Raw genomic sequence first — 18,952 nt, 5'->3', positions numbered from 1 at the left:
ATAAGACTATCCACTCCTGCCTAGTAGGGTGGTATATACAAGGAAACAGAGTTAGACTTGCACTCGCTTGGGGGTGGGGGAAAACGCATTTGTTGTGAGGAACCTACTTTTGCAATAGAAAAAATCTGCAGGTTAAACAATTTGGCAAAAACCTTTCAAGCATGAGTTTTTCCACTCATGCTGTCTGAGAAGTTTTTGCACATCTTTTACATGGCCTGCCTCAGCCTCCCCTGTGGCTGCCCACTGCCTTTTCCACTTCTCCCAGCATCCCAGACCTTCCAGCTTGCTCTCTGCTCTAACACCACCTTTTGTTCTGCAGTTATTCCTAAGCAACTTCTTTGCAGCGTTAGCAGTGTTTTCTTCCTCTGTGTAGGGTGCCTGCCACCTGTGTGTTTACAATGTCCCTTACCTGCAGCTGCATTTAACTCAAGCTTTTAAAATCTTTTTACTTGGAGTGTACGGTAATTGAGAGGAACAGACAGAATTCCATCAGGAATTTGGGGGATTTTTTGGAAGGAGGGGGTAAAAGATGGAAGTTACAGTCTTTTGCAGGCATTTTCACTGGGTTTAAAGGGCCAGGTTTTTTCTAGTTCACACAGCACAGTTTCATTAGCCAATTTGCACTGGCTGTGGAACTTTTCTATTATAACATGTCATTAAACCAAGCTTAAATTGGAATCAGCAAAAACGTAAAAGTGAAAACTCACCCCCAAAACAGAAGCGATAGTCTTTATTAAAATCCACTCTTCTACCACGCACTGTAGTGGTTCCCTCCCTCCCCACCACCATATTGAATTTTAAAAAATGACCCACATATTGGGACTGTGAAACCTGATATTTTTTCTAACAGCATTGAGACACACATTACCCATCAGCTAAATATACAGTAAAGCAGAACGGTAGCTCACCACCGGCGTACCCCCTCTTAGCTGAGCTTGTGCAGCAGGGTCTTCTCTTCTGGTATCCCCTACTGACAGCTGCTCCAGGCTGGGAAGGAGTTGATGAGAGTCTGTGGGCTCTGTCAGCCCTGTGCTGTTACATCTGTGAGAGTTGCCAAGCCGGGAGGGAGGAGTTAAAAGAGGAAAGAGCTCTGAAGGAGATGTGGACCTCTCAAGGAAGGCCTGGTCTACTTCTTGTGACTCAGATCAGTTACAAGGAACAAAGCAAATTGAAAGGTCCCTATCTACCCTGGGAGACTCTGGTATCTAGGAGGCTCTGGATAGGCCCTGGGTACCAGCCCAGGCTTCCTCCAGGCAGCTTCTAGGTTTCCTCTGGTCTCAACCAGGCCTTCCTTTGAAGGGCCTAGCACAAGAGATCCATTCCTTCTCCTGGTCAGCCACTGCTGAGCTGGGCTTTTCCTCTTTGACTCCTCCCTTCAAGCTTGACACCTCTGGCAGGTTTTAATGGGTGGGGCTGACTGAGCTCACAGGCTGTCATTAACCTCTTCCCAGCCAGAGAGGGGGTCATATCATCTGAAGATGGCCACAACTGTAGGTCGACAAAAGACAATGCACAGAACCATCACTTGAAAGAAGTATGGCAGGCCTACAGCAAAATTGCAAGATATGACTGGGCCTGCAATACCTACCAAATCCTGGCCTGCGTTCAGGGGGGAACGTGTTGAGGCTGCTTCTGAAACTCTACAAGCTTTGTGTGGTTTGAAAGTACCTGTTTGAGCTCAGCGATGCTTTTCAAGCAAAACAGCAGAACAAAGGATGGTGTAATGGTAAGGCACTGGACTGGGACTCAGGAGATGTGGATTCAATTCCTGTCTCCTCAGAAGAGGAGAACTTTCTGGTGGCTTGGCAGGCTAGTATTCCCTGTCAGTATGGCTTCTGCAGGAGCTAAAATGTCAAGTTGCTGATGGGAATCAAGGAGAGCAGAGACATAGCGTGGAGGCATAGGTCTCCATGTAGAGGGCCAGGGCCCTGATCTTCAGCTGTTTCCCCTAGATTCATGCAGCTATCAGGAATGCTTTGGTTTTGAGAGATCTGTTAGTTCCATAGTGTAGGGGTGAGGCTAGGCATCATACACTGCCTCTCTGTATGCACAATATGGGGAACCTCATGGAGTTTCCTGTCTTGCATGTGTTTTCCTCCTCCCACTTGTGTGATTCAGACCTTTGTAATGTAATCATTTAAATAAATCTCTGAAACACATGTGTGACTATAAACCTCTGTGTCCATCCCAGAGTTTTGCTGGATTCTGCAGAATGCTTATAGGAGTTAAACAAGTGTTAATGTAAACCTTTAAATACTGTTGCTTTAAAAGCCCTTTGCAAAACAGCACACATTTTTGGAGAAAATACAGATGTGGGCTCTAACAGGATTCTGGGGATGGGGTAGTAGTGCTGGCAGAAAGCATGCTGGCTGTCACACCAACTAGGAGCTAGCAATCTGCAGCAGGGCTGGAATTCACAGAGCCAGGAGGAGAAATAAATGAAATGCTAATGGCCTCAGTGACAACAGCTCCTCAACCTCCCCTCCCTGCTTCACTTTGGGCATTTAGCCTATAGTTCATAAGAAGCTGGTTATTTAAATATGCATTTAGGGTGAAATTAACTCCTACACAGAAGTCACTCTAGCATCACATAAGAAAAATCATATATATGGGGAAACTGACAGCCAAAATATGGGAAACTTTTGGATTTCTTCCCCCTCCTCTTTTTTTTTTTGTGGGGGGGGGGAGCAGGGGTTGGTTTTAAAAAAAAAGAAAAAACAAATATTGAGGGCTTGTTTATACTGAGAAGTTAATTCAGATTAAGGTAGTGTATGAACTTCAAGCACAGCATCTATTCCTGATTAAGTCCTGGTGTGGACACACTCATACCAGAATAAGAATACCTTTGGAAATGGATTAAGCTAATTTGGAATAAGGGACTATTATTCTGGAACAACAACATCCACACCAGGAGTTAATCTGGAATGACTATTCTGGAATAACTACTTGTGTAGACAAGTCCTAAATTAGAGTTACAATAAAATCTGCCTACATCATTTGAACTAAGAAACTCACTTAGGAGGAGCCTTATAGTCTGTACATTTCATTTTGTATGTAATTTTTTTAAACGTTAAGATAACATGACTCTTCTTTTCAGCTGGATCCAGCATTGGAAAAGTGAGTGCAACAGACAAGGATTTACCGTTTACTGGAATCACATATTCCATTGTAGCTGGAGGAGGTACCCTTTCTTACACAAATATATTTTGGATTGACCCAAATGAAGGAAATCTGGAGATTATAGCTACACTAGACTATGAAACAACACAGAAGTACATTCTCACAGTGCAAGCTTCTGACGGAGAGAAGCTTGCTACAGTGTCCGTGAGTAAAACTATACTACTTTTGCAAATGTCACCCCCACCTGAGGCAAAACTTAGCCTATGTCCACGGTCATCCCAAGACCTATGCACCACTCGACTCCCACTGAAGTGATATTAGGGCTGTGGGCCGGCTCTCTACACAGAGCTGAATTTCACACAAAGGGAGGATACAGTGGGAGTGAGCAGGGAGTCCTAGCATTAAAAAACAAAAACAAAACAAAAAACATTTTTATTTGTTGTTTTTTTCCTTTAAACGCTTTCTTTTATCTGCCTGTTATTCATCCTTGATATTTTTGGTGGGCAGCGAGAGAGCTTTCTGTGTATCCACAAAGGCCATAAAGTGCATGCCTACACTTACAGCAGCACGTTGAGTACAGATACTGCACACCCAGCTAGCACGGGTATAAATAGCTGTGTAGACAGTGAGGCACAGCTTAAGTGAGGGGAGTAGAGTGCCCAGCACTCCTGATATCTAGGCTATACACCCTACATGGCCAAGCAAAGCCTCCCATGTCTACACTGCTATTTTTAGCAGCATAGTGTCCTGTTGTCTCCCCGCTGCAGGAGCCTTTCCCCACCACTGTGAAAGGCTGCAGCAGTGGGGAAAGGCTCCAGCAGTTTCCTGCTGCCAGTGCCTCTCTCTGCTGTCTCCCACCTTCCAGAGCCATTCCTGGATGCAGTGAAAAACTCTGGCAGTGGGGAGCTGCTGCAGCCTTTCCTCACTGCTGGAGCCTTTCACTGCCACATGTGGCTACACAGCACAGTGACAAGTATGGATGCAGCCTGCCTGTCACTGTGGCGTATACCTTCATGTGTAATACCTGTATTGTCAGGGCCGTCCTTAGGATTTATTTCAGAGTAGCAGCCATGTTAGTCTGTATCGGTAAAAAGAAAAGGAGGACTTGTGGCACCTTAGAGACAAATAAATTTATTTTGAGCATAAGCTTTCGTGAACTACAGCCCACTTCACTACATGCATCCAATGAAGTGAACTGTAGCTCTTGAAAGCTTATGCTCAAATAAATTTATTAGTCTCTAAGGTGCCACAAGTCCTCCTTTTCTTCTTAGGATTTATGGGGCCCTACATAGTATTAAACTGGTGCCCCTATGCCCAATGGCAGCCTGAGCTTGCAGCCCGGCAGTGGGAGGTGGGGGCGGGACGAGACAGCAAAGGATAACAAGACGCCCGGCCTGCCTCACGGTGGCGGAGAATCACAGTTCCCCACAGAGACCCCCGTACCCTCTCCCTCACGCAGGATGGACATGCAGAAGGTACCTAATTAAAAGCACTAAATTTGGGAATAAAAAATGTCAGTCAGAGGTTTTTTGATAGGCCCTGAAGTTTGTCAGACATTTATTTGCAAAAACTTTGTAGTAAGGGTGAATCAGCTGTCTTGCTGAATACAACATTATTACGAAATACATGATGCAGCTCTTCTGCGTTTTATATTTTCTTAATCAGTATTTCTAAGCTGATTTTATATTTTAAATGTACTCTTAAGCCTTCGTAAAGTAATCGTTCTAGATTACTACATATTTAACTCACTGAAACAAAGACATTATTTTAAATTAATCAGTCACAAAGGTTTAGGGTGTTCATAACAATGTTCATTGCTTTTAGAAAAAGGGAACACTAATTTACGTTGTGTGATCTCCATAACAATAGACAATGTTTATGAAATTTCACCAACTTTTTTTTTTTAAAGTTTCCAAAGATTTTAGGCATAACAAAGGATTTTATATCTTACTAAGGTTTTGTTGGAGGGTTCTCTTAAAACTAGTTCATTAGATAGTCAGAAGTAAAGAAAACTGGACAAAGCGTTTCCCTATCTGGAAGGAAAGGGGTGTTCTGCCTTTAAGGGCTCTCTTCAATTGGAGGGGGCAGGTGTGAAGGGAGAAAGGGAAGGACAGAGACTTTCCAAGCAAGTTTTTTTTTACTTTAGTAATTAAAATGTGTATTTTAGATAAGGGTGGTCTTTTGAAGGATTTATTTAAAAAACTATATGTCTGAAGAGCCAAGTGTTTAAGGCTAAAGATGATTGTGCATCTAAAAATCTATGCAAGGATTTTTTAGAGATGTGATTTTATAATCTTCACTAACTCACTAATGAAATATTTTAAAGCAAATTTTAAACTAAGGTCCTGTAGACTGACATGTTCTGACTAAATATTACAGCAATGCACAACTGTTTTTGTCAGTAAATTCAGAAACTGGCAGTATATACCTGGGGTTTGGCAAATGCCTGTTAAATGACTTCATTACCCTTTGAATGGCTCTTTAACAGTTTCAGCGTTGTGCTAATAGGTCTGGCAGGCTGGAGGCTTTTTCACTTTTAAATACTAAAAGTGAAAGGAGTACTTGTGGCACCTTAGAGACTAACCAATTTATTTGAGCATAAGCTTTCGTGAGCTACAGCTCACTTCATCAGATGCATACTGTGGAAAGTATAGAAGATCTTTTTATACACACAAAGCATGAAAAAATGGGTGTTTACCACTACAAAAGGTTTTCTCTCCCCCCACCCCACCCCAGATTGATAGAGCCAGAAGAGTTCCCAGAAGTCGCCTACTACAGGACAGGCCTAACAAGAAAATAACAGAACGCCACTAGCCGTCACCTTCAGCCCCCAACTAAAACTGCTCCAACGCATTATTAAGGATCTACAACCTATCCTGAAGGATGACCCAACACTCTCACAAATCTTGGGAGACAGGCCAGTCCTTGCTTACAGACAGCCCCCCAGCCTGAAACAAATACTCACCAGCAACCACATACCACACAACAGAACCACTAACCCAGGAACCTATCCTTGCAACAAAGCCCATTGCCAACTGTGCCCACATATCTATTCAGGGGACACCATCACAGGGCCTAATAACATCAGCCACACTATCAGAGGCTTGTTCACCTGCACATCCGCCGATGTGATATATGCCATCATGTGCCAGCAATGCCCCTCTGCCATGTACATTGGTCAAACTGGACAGTCTCTACATAAAAGAATAAATGGACACAAATCAGATGTCAAGAATTATAACATTCAGAAACCAGTCAGAGAACACTTCAATCTCTCTGGTCACGCGATTACAGACATGAAAGTTGCGATATTACAACAAAAAAAACTTCAAAACCAGACTCCAGGGAGAGACTGTTGAATTGGAATTCATTTGCAAATTGGATACAATTAACTTAGGTTACCTTGCATAATGATTTAGGCTTGAATAGAGACTGGGAGTGGCTATTTCCCCTCATGTCCCCCCTCCCCCCTCCCCCCGACGTTCTTGTTTAAACCCTGGATTTGTGCTGGAAATGGCCCACCTTGATTATCATACACATTGTAAGGAGAGTGATCACTTTAGATAAGCTATTACCAGCAGGAGAGTGGATTGGGGGGAGAGAAAACCTTTTGTCGTGGTAAACACCCATTTTTTCATGCTTTGTGTGTATAAAAAGATCTTCTACACTTTCCACAGTATGCATCCGATGAAGTGAGCTGTGGCTCATGAAAGCTTATGCTCAAATAAATTGGTTAGTCTCTAAGGTGCCACTAGTACTCGTTTTCTTTTTGTGAATACAGACTAACACGGCTGTTACTCTGAAACCTTTTAAATACTAGATCCCCTCCCGAGGAAGACTCACCAGGCTGCAGCAGCCAGCTGTGGGAGCCTGCAGAAAGAGTCAGAACAGGGATAGGAAAGCCAGTGGGGTGGACACAAAGACCCAGTGGTGCCCCAAATTTTCAGGTGCCTTACGCAGCTGCGTATGTTGTGTATGCCTAAGGATGGCCCTGTGTACTGTACACACTGCTTTAAGTGTATACATAAACTTACATTCACTCCTTATATGTTTCAGAGAACACCAAACTTCTGTGCATATAAACTCTTTCCTTCAGTGGTTAACATCTCTCTTTACCCCATTTTTGCATTACATTTGATTTTGCTATTCAAAAAAATTGTATTATCTCCAAGAATTTAGACCCAATTTTCCATTCCAGCCAATAACTGCTTGGTGAAGGAACAAGGAGTGTTGGGGGGAGAATGTTTACCTTCTCACTGCCCCTCATCTCCACATGGGGAAGGGTAGATCTACATGAGAAGGGCTCCCTTCATGCATAGAACAGTCATAGGATCATAGAAGATTAGGGTTGGAAGAGACCTCAGGAAGGGAGGGCCAGCACGTCCCTTGGCCCGTGCTGCTTCCCGCAGCCCCCATTGGCCTGGAGCGAACCAGGAGCAGCCAGTGGGAGCCACGATCGGCCGAACCTGCAGACGCGGCAGGTAAACAAATCGGTCCGGCCTGCCAGGGGCTTTCCCTGAACAAGCGGTGGACCAGCTTTGAGAACCACTGATCTAGTCCAACTCCCTGCTCAAAGCAGGACCAACCCCAACTAAATCATCCCAGCCAGGGCTTTGTCAAACCAGGCCTTAAAACCTCAGTCGCTGAATTATTATTAAATGTCAGGAAGCTTAATTAACATTTGTGAAGCACTTTGAGAACCTTGACTGGCTAGATCTAATAAGTGTAAAGTATTATTTTCCATTCTGACTATGACATACTTTAGGCAATTCAAAAAAATCAGAAGTCCCACATAAAAGAAAGTTCAATGTTAGAACATAATTGCCTTAATGAATCTGAGTTCTAAAGAAATATCGGTCACATCATGAGTTCATAATCTCTTGAACTTTAACATGTCCAAGGCAAAAACTAAATTAATGGACCTTCCCTGCCACTCTTGTTTAACTACTGTCAATAAAAAGAATGAAGAACAAATCCTACCAGCTACTAGAGCTGGTAATATTCTGGCACAGCATACTGGAAGAATCTCACCTGATCAGCTGGCTCTCTTTCAGGTAACCATCAATGTTCTTGAAGTAAATGATGAAAAACCAGTTTGTTCAGCCAATACCTATTCATTGGCAATCCCGGTAGACCTAGCTGTTGGGACCAACATTGAGGGTTTCAGGATAGAGTGTGTTGATCGCGATTCTAGTCCCAGATCTTTCCGGTACTTCATTAATTCAGGTACTGCACTTGTTTGACTCTTGAATGTCATTGTTACATGCCTGGTGCATGGGGAAAATGCTTGGATATAGACAGTCCATTTGATTTTGTGAACAAAAAAGTCTAGTACATGTTACATGCTAATGCTGATATTGGCTAGGGTTTAATAAGATGGTGATAGACAGGCACTTTAGAAATAACTTAAAGATTAGCTAGTGAGAGCTTCCATTTAAATTAATGGCAAAACTCACATTGACTCACTGGAGCCAGCCAGACTGCTACTCCTCTTGTACACAGGGACAAGTTGTACTTTCAATTATAACAGGTACACTGGAAAAACCCCAGTGGACTTAATGAAGTTCCAGGATTTCAGATTTCTATCAGTGTAACAGAGTGGAATTTGGGGCACTGCTCCAAACTGCTCGACAAAACTTGTGTCCTAACTCCATGCTGTACTCATTAAAATCCCTTTGTAAGAACGTGTGCTTGGACACAAAAATCAATTATAAGCCAGGTGCTGAGACATTTGGTGTTGCCTCATTTCACAAAAAGGGAGCCATTTGAACTTAGGAAAAACTTCTGCTTTTGAGGCAGTAGCTGAGAATGGGGTAATGATTAAACAGGTGATGCAGACAAATATCTTAAGCAGAGAGGGTGAGAGCCTCACCCCCACTCCAGTCCCTTTATACAACATAAAAGGCTCAGAGTAGCATAAAGGGGCTCTAAAAGCCCTGGTCCTGGCCATGGGAGGGGTCTCCTGGTGCAGGCTCCGAGGAAAGAATGGTAAGGCTATCTTCCGAGGACAAAGCCTTGTATAGGGGACATGTAGGGGATGAAGCTGGGAGCGAAAGAGGCATGTCAATTGGTGGGTCTCCACAGATACAAGGCAGTGCTGAGACCCATAGTGCAGCCATAGGGATGCTGCTTAAGGCCTGGGCTACACTAGAAAATGAGATCAGCAGAACTATGTCACTCAGGAGTGTGAAAAATCCACAAACCTGAGTGGCGTAGTTAAGACAACCTATGTCCCCATGTAGACAGCGCTAAGCCAGTGGAAGAATTCCACCTCTCGGGGAAGTGGATTAGCTATGCTGATGGGAGAATCCCTCCCATCAGCGTAGGTAGTGTCTACGCTGAAGTGCTACAGTGGTGCAGTTATGCTGTTGTAATGTTTTAAGTGTAGACAAGCCCTAAATTAAGCCGGTGACCCAGAACAGCCCAGGATTGGGAGGGCACAAAAAGATGTCTTAAAGCCACCTCAGGAAGTCATCTAGTCCAACACCCTACTCAGTACAGGACCAACCCCATCTAAATCATCCCATTGTCAAGCTGGGCCTTAAAAACCTCTAAGGATGGAGATTCCACCACCTCCGTAGGCAACCAATTCCAGTACTTCACCACTCTCCTAGTGAAATAGTTTTTCCTAATATCCAGCCTAGACCTCCCTCACTGCAACTTGAGACCATTACTCCTTGTTCTGTCATCTGTCACCACTGAGAACAGCTTAGCTCCATCCTCTTTGGAAACCCCCTTTCAGGTAGTTGAAGGCTGCTATCAAATCCTCCCCTTCCCCCTACTCTTCTCTTCTGCAGACTAAATAAGCCCAGTTCCCTTAGCCTCTCCTCATAAGTCATGTGCCCTAGGTCCCTAATCGTTCTCATTGCCCTCTGCTGGACTCTCTCCAATTTGTCCACATCCTTTCTGTAATGGGGGGCCCAAAACTGGACGCAGCACTCCAGATGTGGCCTCCCCAGCACCGAATAGAGGGGAATAATCACTTCCCTCGATCTTCTGGCAGTGCTCCTACTAATGCAGCCCAATATGCCATTAGCCTTCTTGGTTACAAGGGCACACTGCTGACTCATATCCAGCTTCTCATCCACTGTAATCCCCAGGTCCTTTTCTGCAGAACTGCCACTTAGCCAGTTGGTCCCCAGCCTGTAGCGGTACCTGGGATTCTTCCATCCTAAGTGCAGGACTCTGCACTTGTCCTTGTTGAACCTCATCAGATTTCTTTTGGCCCAAACCTCTAATTTGTCTAGGTCACTCTGGACCCTATCCCTACCCTCCAGCATATCTACCTCTCCTCCCAGTTTAGTGTCATCCGCGAACTTAGTTTTATGTGGATTTTTTTGCTTCTACTTTTAGGTAACGTGAATAATCATTTCACTTTTTCACCAAGTGCTGGCTCCAACATCTCTCAGTTGATTCTTGCATCTAGATTTGACTATGACAGTGGTTTGGATAGAATCTGGGACTACAGACTGCGTGTCTATATAACAGATGACAATTTGCTGTCAAGTTCGAACAGAGCTACAGCCCTCATCGAAACTGGGACAGTGACATTAAGCATCAAAGTTATCCCAAACCCAACTACTACCATCACTACTACAGTAAGTTCACTGAAATTCTGAATCTTCAACTTAATTCTGTGGCTGTTGCATGGGGGATCTGTGTGGGACAATTAAAACAATGGAGGGTAAGTGCACTCAAAAGAGCACAAGAATTACTGTGGGCCCAATCCTAGGCAAGGGTAAGCATCTTCCACTTACAGTGAAGTCAGTGGGAGACAGGGAGCTCAGTGTCTTGCAGGATTGGACCCATATACAAACCCATAATGTTTATTTAACTTTCTACAACAAAAAAGGCACCTACCCAAAGGTCCAGGTACCCTGCCATCACCTAAGATCATAGCCAATACAAGAAAGCATCCCAAAGCCTATCCCCTTGTCAAAATATCAAGCCATAATAAAATAATTGATTAAAAATACCCCATTCTGCAACATACTCTACATGCCATCTCCTCTAACTCCCACTCTCCCTGAAAGCCTGAGAAAACAGATGGGCCCTGCCTGAGCCTTGGAGCCTACCATGGGGAGACTGTTAGAGCAGACAATTGAGAAGTTATAGACGTTGGCAGCTGCATTGATAAGGAGAGAGCAGGGGTTAACCTTTGCCTGGGATATTAACTTTTCTTCACGCATTTCTCAGAGACTGGTTTTTGGTTCCTAGCTATACACTGCTTTGGCTGACTCACACATCTGTATGTTTCTCTAATGATGGAATACACAAATTAATTAATACACAGATTAATCTTTGTTTGTGAAGATCGAAAAAAGGTAGCACAAAACTAGCTTTCAAACAGCCAGAAGGGATATTTCTCCATCACTTGGGTCACCCAAATATTACACCCAGTGACTGTCTACACCTCTCGCATATCCCACTCACCCTCATCCAATGTTTCTTCTGTTTCAAACACACAAAGTTGCAAAGAAACGCTAAGTGTGGGATGGAGCCTTTGGTCAATGCCCTACATATGCAGTGGGAGTTTAGCCACTGGGCCCACGGGGCCCAGGCCAACTGGGGGGCCCTGGCTTCAGCCACCTGGCGGGTGGGGCGGGGGAAGCCCCGCCCAGCATCCCCAACCCCATCCCTGACAGAAGCTACAGGATAGGGGAAGCCCACCCCCAGGTCCTCAGACTGTGTCCCTGGTAGAAGCTGCGGGACAGGGGAAACCCCACAGCACCCCCCCACACCTTGACCCTGTCCCTGGCAGAAGCCGCGGGATGGGGGAAAACTCTGCAGTGCCCCACCCCCATCCCGGCAGAAGCCAGGGACAGGGGAAGCCCCCTCAGTACCCTGACCCCATCTCTGGAAGAAGTCACGGGACGGCAGGGGGAGCACCTGTGCCTGACCCCGCTCTCCGGCAGAAACACCAGGCGAGAGAAGCCCCAGCACCCCGACCCTGTTCCCCCCCCAGAAGCATGGGAGGTGATAGGGGAAGCCCCAGCACCCAGACCCCTACTGCGCTCCTGGGAGCTCTCACTCCCTGCTGCAGCCTGGGGCTGTGTCACAGGGACAGAGCTTCTCCCATCTTGGGGCCACCGTGGGGGCGGGGCAGAAAAGAGCAAATGGGTTGTGGGACTGGCGGAATGGGGGGGACCCTGGGTGGAACAGGGGTGTGGTCCCAGGGAAGGGGCAAAAAAGGGTGGGGCTGCGGGTGGGGTTGCAGACAGAAGGGATGCCTAGGGGCTCCCTCACTTACTCTGGCCCAGGGAAACCTTAATCCACCTTTGTATATATGGGATGGTCCATAGCTGAGCCACTTCAGGAAGAACTGTGGTTCAGAGTCACAATTCTTTCCCTGTCTCCATCACTTCCCCCAGAGGAAGGCAATTTGTGCCAGCACTTTACCAGATGCAGTTTGCTTCTGTCATCCTGCGCCATGTCAGCTCTACTGGCTGGTGTTTTAAAAAAGAGGGGTGTGCAGCCACGGGTCTCCCCCATTCTTCACCCCTCTCTGCCCCCCTGCTTGCTGGCATCAGTCCCTACTCTCCCCAGCACACCTGAACCAAGATGTGGGGAGGTTGCAGAGGATGGACGAGGGAGTGGAATCTTACATGCTGTGCCCTTAGTAAACCCACAGATGAGCCAAGTAGACACAGGCCTGGATCAGAAACCCAGAATCTCACACATGGAATGTTTGAAATCACAAGAGCTTTGCTTTGAAAATGCCTGGATCCAAACTTCCTAACTGACTCCTATCTCTAGTAATATACAAAAATACCCTGTAGTGAATGAGTTAAGATTTCCACACCCACCAAACTATAGAAATCAGATGTTAAACTGCTTATCGGTATCAGAGTAGCAGCCGTGTTAGTCTGTATTCGCAAAAAGAAAAGGAGGACTTGTGGCACCTTAGAGACTAACCAATTTATTAGAGCATAAGCTTTCGTGAGCTACAGCTCACTTCCTCAGATGCATATCGTGGAAACTGCACTACCCCCCCCCCCCCGATGTTCTGGTTTAACTTGGATTTTAACTTGAAGAGTGGTCAGTTTGGATGAGCTATTACCAGCAGGAGAGTGAGTTTGTGTGTGTATGGGGGTGGGGGGGATGTGAGAACCTGGATTTATGCAGGAAATAGCCCAGCTTGATTGTCATGCACATTGTGTAAAGAGTTGTCACTTTGGATGGGCTATCACCAGCAGGAGAGTGAATTTGTGTGGGGGGGTGGAGGGTGAGAAAACCTGGATTTGTGCTGGAAATCACTTTAGATAAGCTATTACCAGCAGGACAGTGGGGTGGGAATAGGTATTGTTTCATATTCTCTGTGTATATATAAAGCCTGCTGCAGTTTCCACGATATGCATCTGAGGAAGTGAGCTGTAGCTCACGAAAGCTTATGCTCTAATAAATTGGTTAGTCTCTAAGGTGCCACAAGTCCTCCTTTTCTTTTTGCTTATCGGTACTTACTCTCTACCCCTTCTCCCACAGCCACACACTTTACTATTACCACAAACTACCACGCACCACAGATCACCTATCATAACCCCAATTCTGCTTCCCTCATGCTACTAGCCTCATAGCAATAAGGAATAGCCAGAAACCCTGATGAATTTAGTGCAGAGAGCAATCAAAAATTTAATGAAAACTATATAGGAAACTCAAAGGCAATGAAAATGAATAGTGTAAAATTTCACACAGAAAGGATTCCGCAGTAGAGAAAAAACAATAATTTATGCTCCATGTTATGCCCGTTTCAAAATACAATCTTAACAATGGATCTGTTAACTCCTTAATAATGGGCCAAATCAAAACTCTGTTTCTGAATACTTCTCATTTGGGGGGACCTCCGATATAGCTCACAACTTTGTGTTTAGGCTTTTTTCTAGAGCCAAGGAAGGTCACATGAGAATTTGGGGTTTCACCTATTTTTATGTAATGTATTGTAACAGTATTCCTACTACATTGGCATTGAACTGCATACAATGGTAGTGCTTTAAAACTTTCCAGTTTTGCCTTAGATAACTAGAAACTATTACCTCAACACTGGGCAGCATTTCCTGTACTTCCATATACTAAGATAGTGAGGTAGAAAGTTCTCGTTGTCTAAGGGTATATCTTCACTGCAGTCGGGAGATGGGATTGCAGCATGGGTAAACATACCTGAGCTAGCTTTGATCTAGCTAGATCAAACCTAGCTCAAGTAACAATCTCAGTGGAGGAGGCAGCAGTCTAAGATAGGCTACCTTCTTGAGTACCACCCCGCCCAGGACTCTGGGTACATATTTAAATGGCTAGGGGCTGTGCCACCATCCCTGCTGCTGCAGCCACACTGATATTGTTACTCAAGCTAGCTTCAAGGTTAGCTAGGATATGCCTACACATGCTGCAGTCACACCTCCTGAGTGCAGTGTAGACATACCCTAAGGCAATCCAAAGTTTTTAAACACACGTATGCATGTTTTACTATAAAATACAGGAGCACAATCAGAAACATACTTTCTACACTAGTTGTCAACAAAATTCAGTTTGCAGCATTTAAGAACCTTTTCTGTTTTATTTTTTTTTCAAAGCCTGCCATTACACTTCTGATCAGAACAGAAAATATTTATTCTGAATCAGCTTGGTATGTGCCGTTCCTCATTTCTGTTGGCAGCATGCTACTGCTTGGACTGCTTGGATACCTATCCTTCCTGCTGGCAAAATATATCCGTACCTACTGTCCACCAAAACCCAAAGCAAATAAAAGAGCACTGTAAGTAACCAAAAAAAGAACATAAACACTAGTTTCCTTGAGAAATAGTGAGTTTGTTATTACTATTGAGAAATACCCACTACTTATAAAGACAACTTGAAACTCTGAGAGTTAATGGAATTTATACTTTGAATATTTTAGAGCAATGTGTCATTTGCTGTAATAAACTTTACTAGTTGTTGGAATAAGATGTTGATTCTTTAAAGAGATAGTCAAATCAAAATGACATAGAAACCCTTGGTGGATTTACTGATACTTTAGCAAATGCTTTAGCTGAACATCACTAGCAGAAATAATAATAATCGTAATTACTAAATGTTTATTGTTACCACCAGAAGTCCCAATCAGGATCATGGCCCAATTGTGCTCAAATCTTTCAGAATGAGAGATAACTTAGGCTATGTTTTAGTCATGGGTACTTTTAGTAAAAGTCACGGACAGGTCATGGGCAGTAAACAAAAATTCACGGCCCGTGACCTGTCTGTGACTTGTACTATTACCCAAAACTAAAACTTGGCCTGGGGCCTGTGGGTGCTTGGGGTGGGGGTGGGGAGTCTGGGGGTGCTGGCCCTTGACCTGTGCTGGTGCTGGGGGAGGGGTGGGGGGCGGGTGCTGGCACGCAGCCCGGGACCCGCGCTGGTGCTGGGGGTGGGGAGGAAGGGGGGTTTGGCAGTTGGCAGGGCTGATAGGGTCCCTACCTGGCTCCCCGTGTCCCTGCAGCTCCTAGAGGCCAGGGGGTCACCGCGCACTACCCCTGCCGAGCTTTGGATCTGTAGCTCCCATTGGCCGGGAACCGCAACCAATGGGAACTGCGGGGGTGGTGTCTGCAAGCAGGGACAGCGCACAGAGCCCCCTGGCCCTTCCGCCTTAGTCAGGAGTTGCAGGGTCATCCCGGCTGTTTCCAGGTAAGCACCACCTGTTCCCCACCAGGTAAGCACCTCCCCACATCCCAGTCTCCTGCCCCAGCCCTGAGGCCCCCTCCCACACTACTGCTGCTGCTGGCCCAGGGGCTGCCTCAGTAGCTCCTCAGACAGCTGCATCGGCTGCTGCAAAAGTCACGAAGGCCATGGAAAGTCACGCAATACATGACTCCCATGACTGACCCGCAGCCTTAGAGATAACCTATGAAATGCAAGATATTGTTACTATTCTAGAGGTGTATGCAAGGAGTTTAGCAATGTGTGGTAGAAATGACAAATGGATACAGTGGCATATAATATGGCTATTGTTATTATTTATTAATTGGTGACAATGATTCGTCGAGACTCATGATCTCCTGTTAAAAAGCAATCTTGATATTTTCAAGTCACATTTTAAACCTTTCAAATATTTTAAAAGATATTAGCTCAGCCCTAGTATTGGATGGGGAGTGTAGTTTTTTTAAAGTATAATTTTGGGGGGTTGTATAACTCCACCGTGCTCTTACTGATAAGATTAAAAAAATATATATACAGCCATTCTTTTGGGAGTCGCAAAAACAATATTCAGGGCTGTTTTACTGCTTCTGGTAGCTCAATAGCAGGAGTTAATAATGCTGAGGCGCAGCAGAACAAACATGCCCAAACTAAACAAACCGAAAAAGGTCAAACACAAGAAAATATCCTGTTTGCCAAATCAAAAAAGAACAGGATTTCTTAGGGCTAGAACTGGAACATGATATTTTTGTAGGCAAAGGTATTGCATATTTTACTATATTGATGACTTTATATTTTTATTATAGGAAAACCACACCAGGTATGTATCTTTTTTTAATGCTTTCATTACTTCTTAAGAACAAGCGCACCACTTACTAAGCTGCATCTCCTCTAGCAGCTAGGGGTGTAATTCCCAGCTCCTGTACACATACGCTAGCTCTCATCTGAGTTAGCGTGCTGAAAGTAGCACGGTAGCGGTAGTAACATGGAGAGTGGCAGCAGTGGCATGGGCTTGCTGTGCTGGGAGCGTATTCCCGGGGATCAGCTGGGTTTGTACTTTGTACCTCTGGTAGCTTGCGTTGCTACTGCTGTTGCCCATGCTGCCATGGCTATGCAACTATTTTTAGCATGCTAGTTCAGATGAGAGCTAGCACTAGTAGGTGTATGCAAGCTGGGAATCACACCCCGAGGTTGTAGGGGAGACGTAGCCTTAGTCAGAGAAATTTGTAATTCCATTTTCAGATAAATAATCCATGTACTGACCTATGTATTGAGCTCAATACAGGGATAACTGGGTAAAATTATATGGCCTGTGCCAATACAAGTCACAATAGATGGTCTAATGGTCCCTTCTGGTCTTAAAAATCTATGAAAATGTCTAGTGCTCTGGCATGGTGGGGCAGGAATTTATTAATTATTTTCCAACTAGCCTTACCAGCACTCTACATTAGTTCAATCTCCGAAATACAGTTTGAGCTGACTCAGCAACAACCAGCTTTTGGACACCGCACACACAACCAGGCCATCCCAATTTGGAAGCCATGATTCTCACCTATAACAAGTTTCAGAGTAGCAGCCGTGTTAGTCTGCATCTGCAAAAAGAAAAGGAGGACTTGTGGCACCTTAGAGACTAACCAATTTATTTGAGCATGAGCTTTCGTGAGCTACAGCTCACTTCATCGGGGAACATCCGATGAAGTGAGCTGTAGCTCACGAAAGCTTATGCTCAAATAAATTGGTTAGTCTCTAAGGTGCCACAAGTCCTCCTTTTCTTTTTACCTATAACAAGTGATTTTGGGTGCCTGGTTTGAGACACTTAGAGGTGCCTGGTTTTTCAGAGGCTGGATGCCTGGTACTTTCTGAAAAATTGGGTCCCTTCAAGTTGCCTCAAGTTGAGCCCCAAAAGTTGAGTTGGTAGGGCGGAAAAGGAAGATGGTTTGAAGTAATTTTTCAGGCTCAGACCCATCTGTAGTAATTATACATTTTAGGCCATCACATGCCAACCACCAGAGCCTGTTGGTGGCGGGAGGTGTTGTTTGAAGGGAGATTAAAAAAAAGCCTCAAAGGAGGGAACAAAAATGGAAATGCAGAAATATAGAGGCAGCATGCACCCTTGAAACTGGGCAGCATCCATGGATCTGTGCTGTAGAGAAGCCCAGTCTCCCTACTGTTGGCGCTGACTCTGTGTGTGCTCCAGGGCTGGAGCACCCACAGAAAAAAAAAAGTGGGTGCTGAATCCCCTATCAGTGCCTCCCCCTTCTCCCAGCACCTCTTGCCTGCTGGCAGCCCCGCCAATAAGCACCTCCCCCTCCTTCCTGCCCACCATGGATCAGCTGTTCTGCAGCATGCAGGAGGCACTGGGGTGGGGGGAGAGAAGGCGCTGATTGGCGGGGCATGCTCGGCGGAGGGGTCGGAATGGGTCAAGAAGAGGCAGGGTGGGGTTGTGGCTGTGGGGGAAGGGGTGGAGCCAGGGGAGCACCCCCCCGGCATATTAGAAAGTTGGCGCCTATACTCTCTTCTAACTCAGAATGAGTGAAAATGGGGGTTGGGTGCGGGAAAGAGATTGCAAATATCCAATCCATTTTACAAATCAGAATGTTGCTTGATTGGGTTTGCAACACTTTCTTGTTTTGGCTTCCATGAACTTGCAAGTGCATAAGCTTTACAAGTGCAAATACTCATGAAAGCTACATTTTAGTTCAAATATTCCCCACAGGTAAAATTTACTCTCCTGTAGAGGGCCAGTGCAAGGACTTTGCAGCAGCTGTATCCTCAGAATATGGCTTGATTGGGAGGTCAGTTGTGCATAGCCCTAGTGCTGTCTGTCTGCACAGAGGGGAATTTCATCCCCAAAGCAAATTATTCACTCTTCAAAGGTGTGAATAATTTTGAATAAAGAATACATGACAATTTCTAAATCTGTTCAAACAATCAATGGAAAGTAAAATTCATTGAGGAAAATTATTTGTGGCAAAATATTCACCTCTACTTCTAGGGCAAGATTGTCAAGTGTGATTAGCAATTTTGGGTGCCCAACCTGAAATACCTCAAAGGGCTCTGATTCTCAGAAAGTTCTGATCATCTGTCCTGTGAAAGTCAGGCTCTTCTTTTAAAAGGTGTCTCAAACTCACTCATCACTTTTGAAAATCTTGGCTTTAATGTCTGTTTATCA

At 44.9% G+C, this 18,952-nt stretch overlaps 1 protein-coding gene across 1 annotated transcript in view; it reads left to right on the top strand.

The window, feature by feature from the left end:
• CDHR3 (cadherin related family member 3) overlaps nucleotides 1–18,952 on the top strand; it is a gene marked incomplete at both ends in the record, with an annotated part of 62,086 nt that overhangs the window by 30,309 nt on the left and 12,825 nt on the right. Inside the window, 5 exons of the mRNA XM_084618139.1 lie at nucleotides 3,098–3,324; nucleotides 8,175–8,346; nucleotides 10,474–10,718; nucleotides 14,685–14,866; nucleotides 16,587–16,600. Of these exons, the coding sequence (XP_084474265.1) occupies nucleotides 3,098–3,324; nucleotides 8,175–8,346; nucleotides 10,474–10,718; nucleotides 14,685–14,866; nucleotides 16,587–16,600 (840 nt within the window). The remainder of the gene's footprint in view (nucleotides 1–3,097; nucleotides 3,325–8,174; nucleotides 8,347–10,473; nucleotides 10,719–14,684; nucleotides 14,867–16,586; nucleotides 16,601–18,952) is intronic.

The sequence above is a fragment of the Lepidochelys olivacea genome (assembly GCF_965140295.1).
Source record: "Lepidochelys olivacea isolate rLepOli2 genome assembly, chromosome: 1".
Taxonomy (NCBI): domain Eukaryota; kingdom Metazoa; phylum Chordata; order Testudines; family Cheloniidae; genus Lepidochelys; species Lepidochelys olivacea.
Note: the sequence above shows the minus strand (reverse complement) of the source record. Positions and strands in the feature narration are given on the sequence as shown.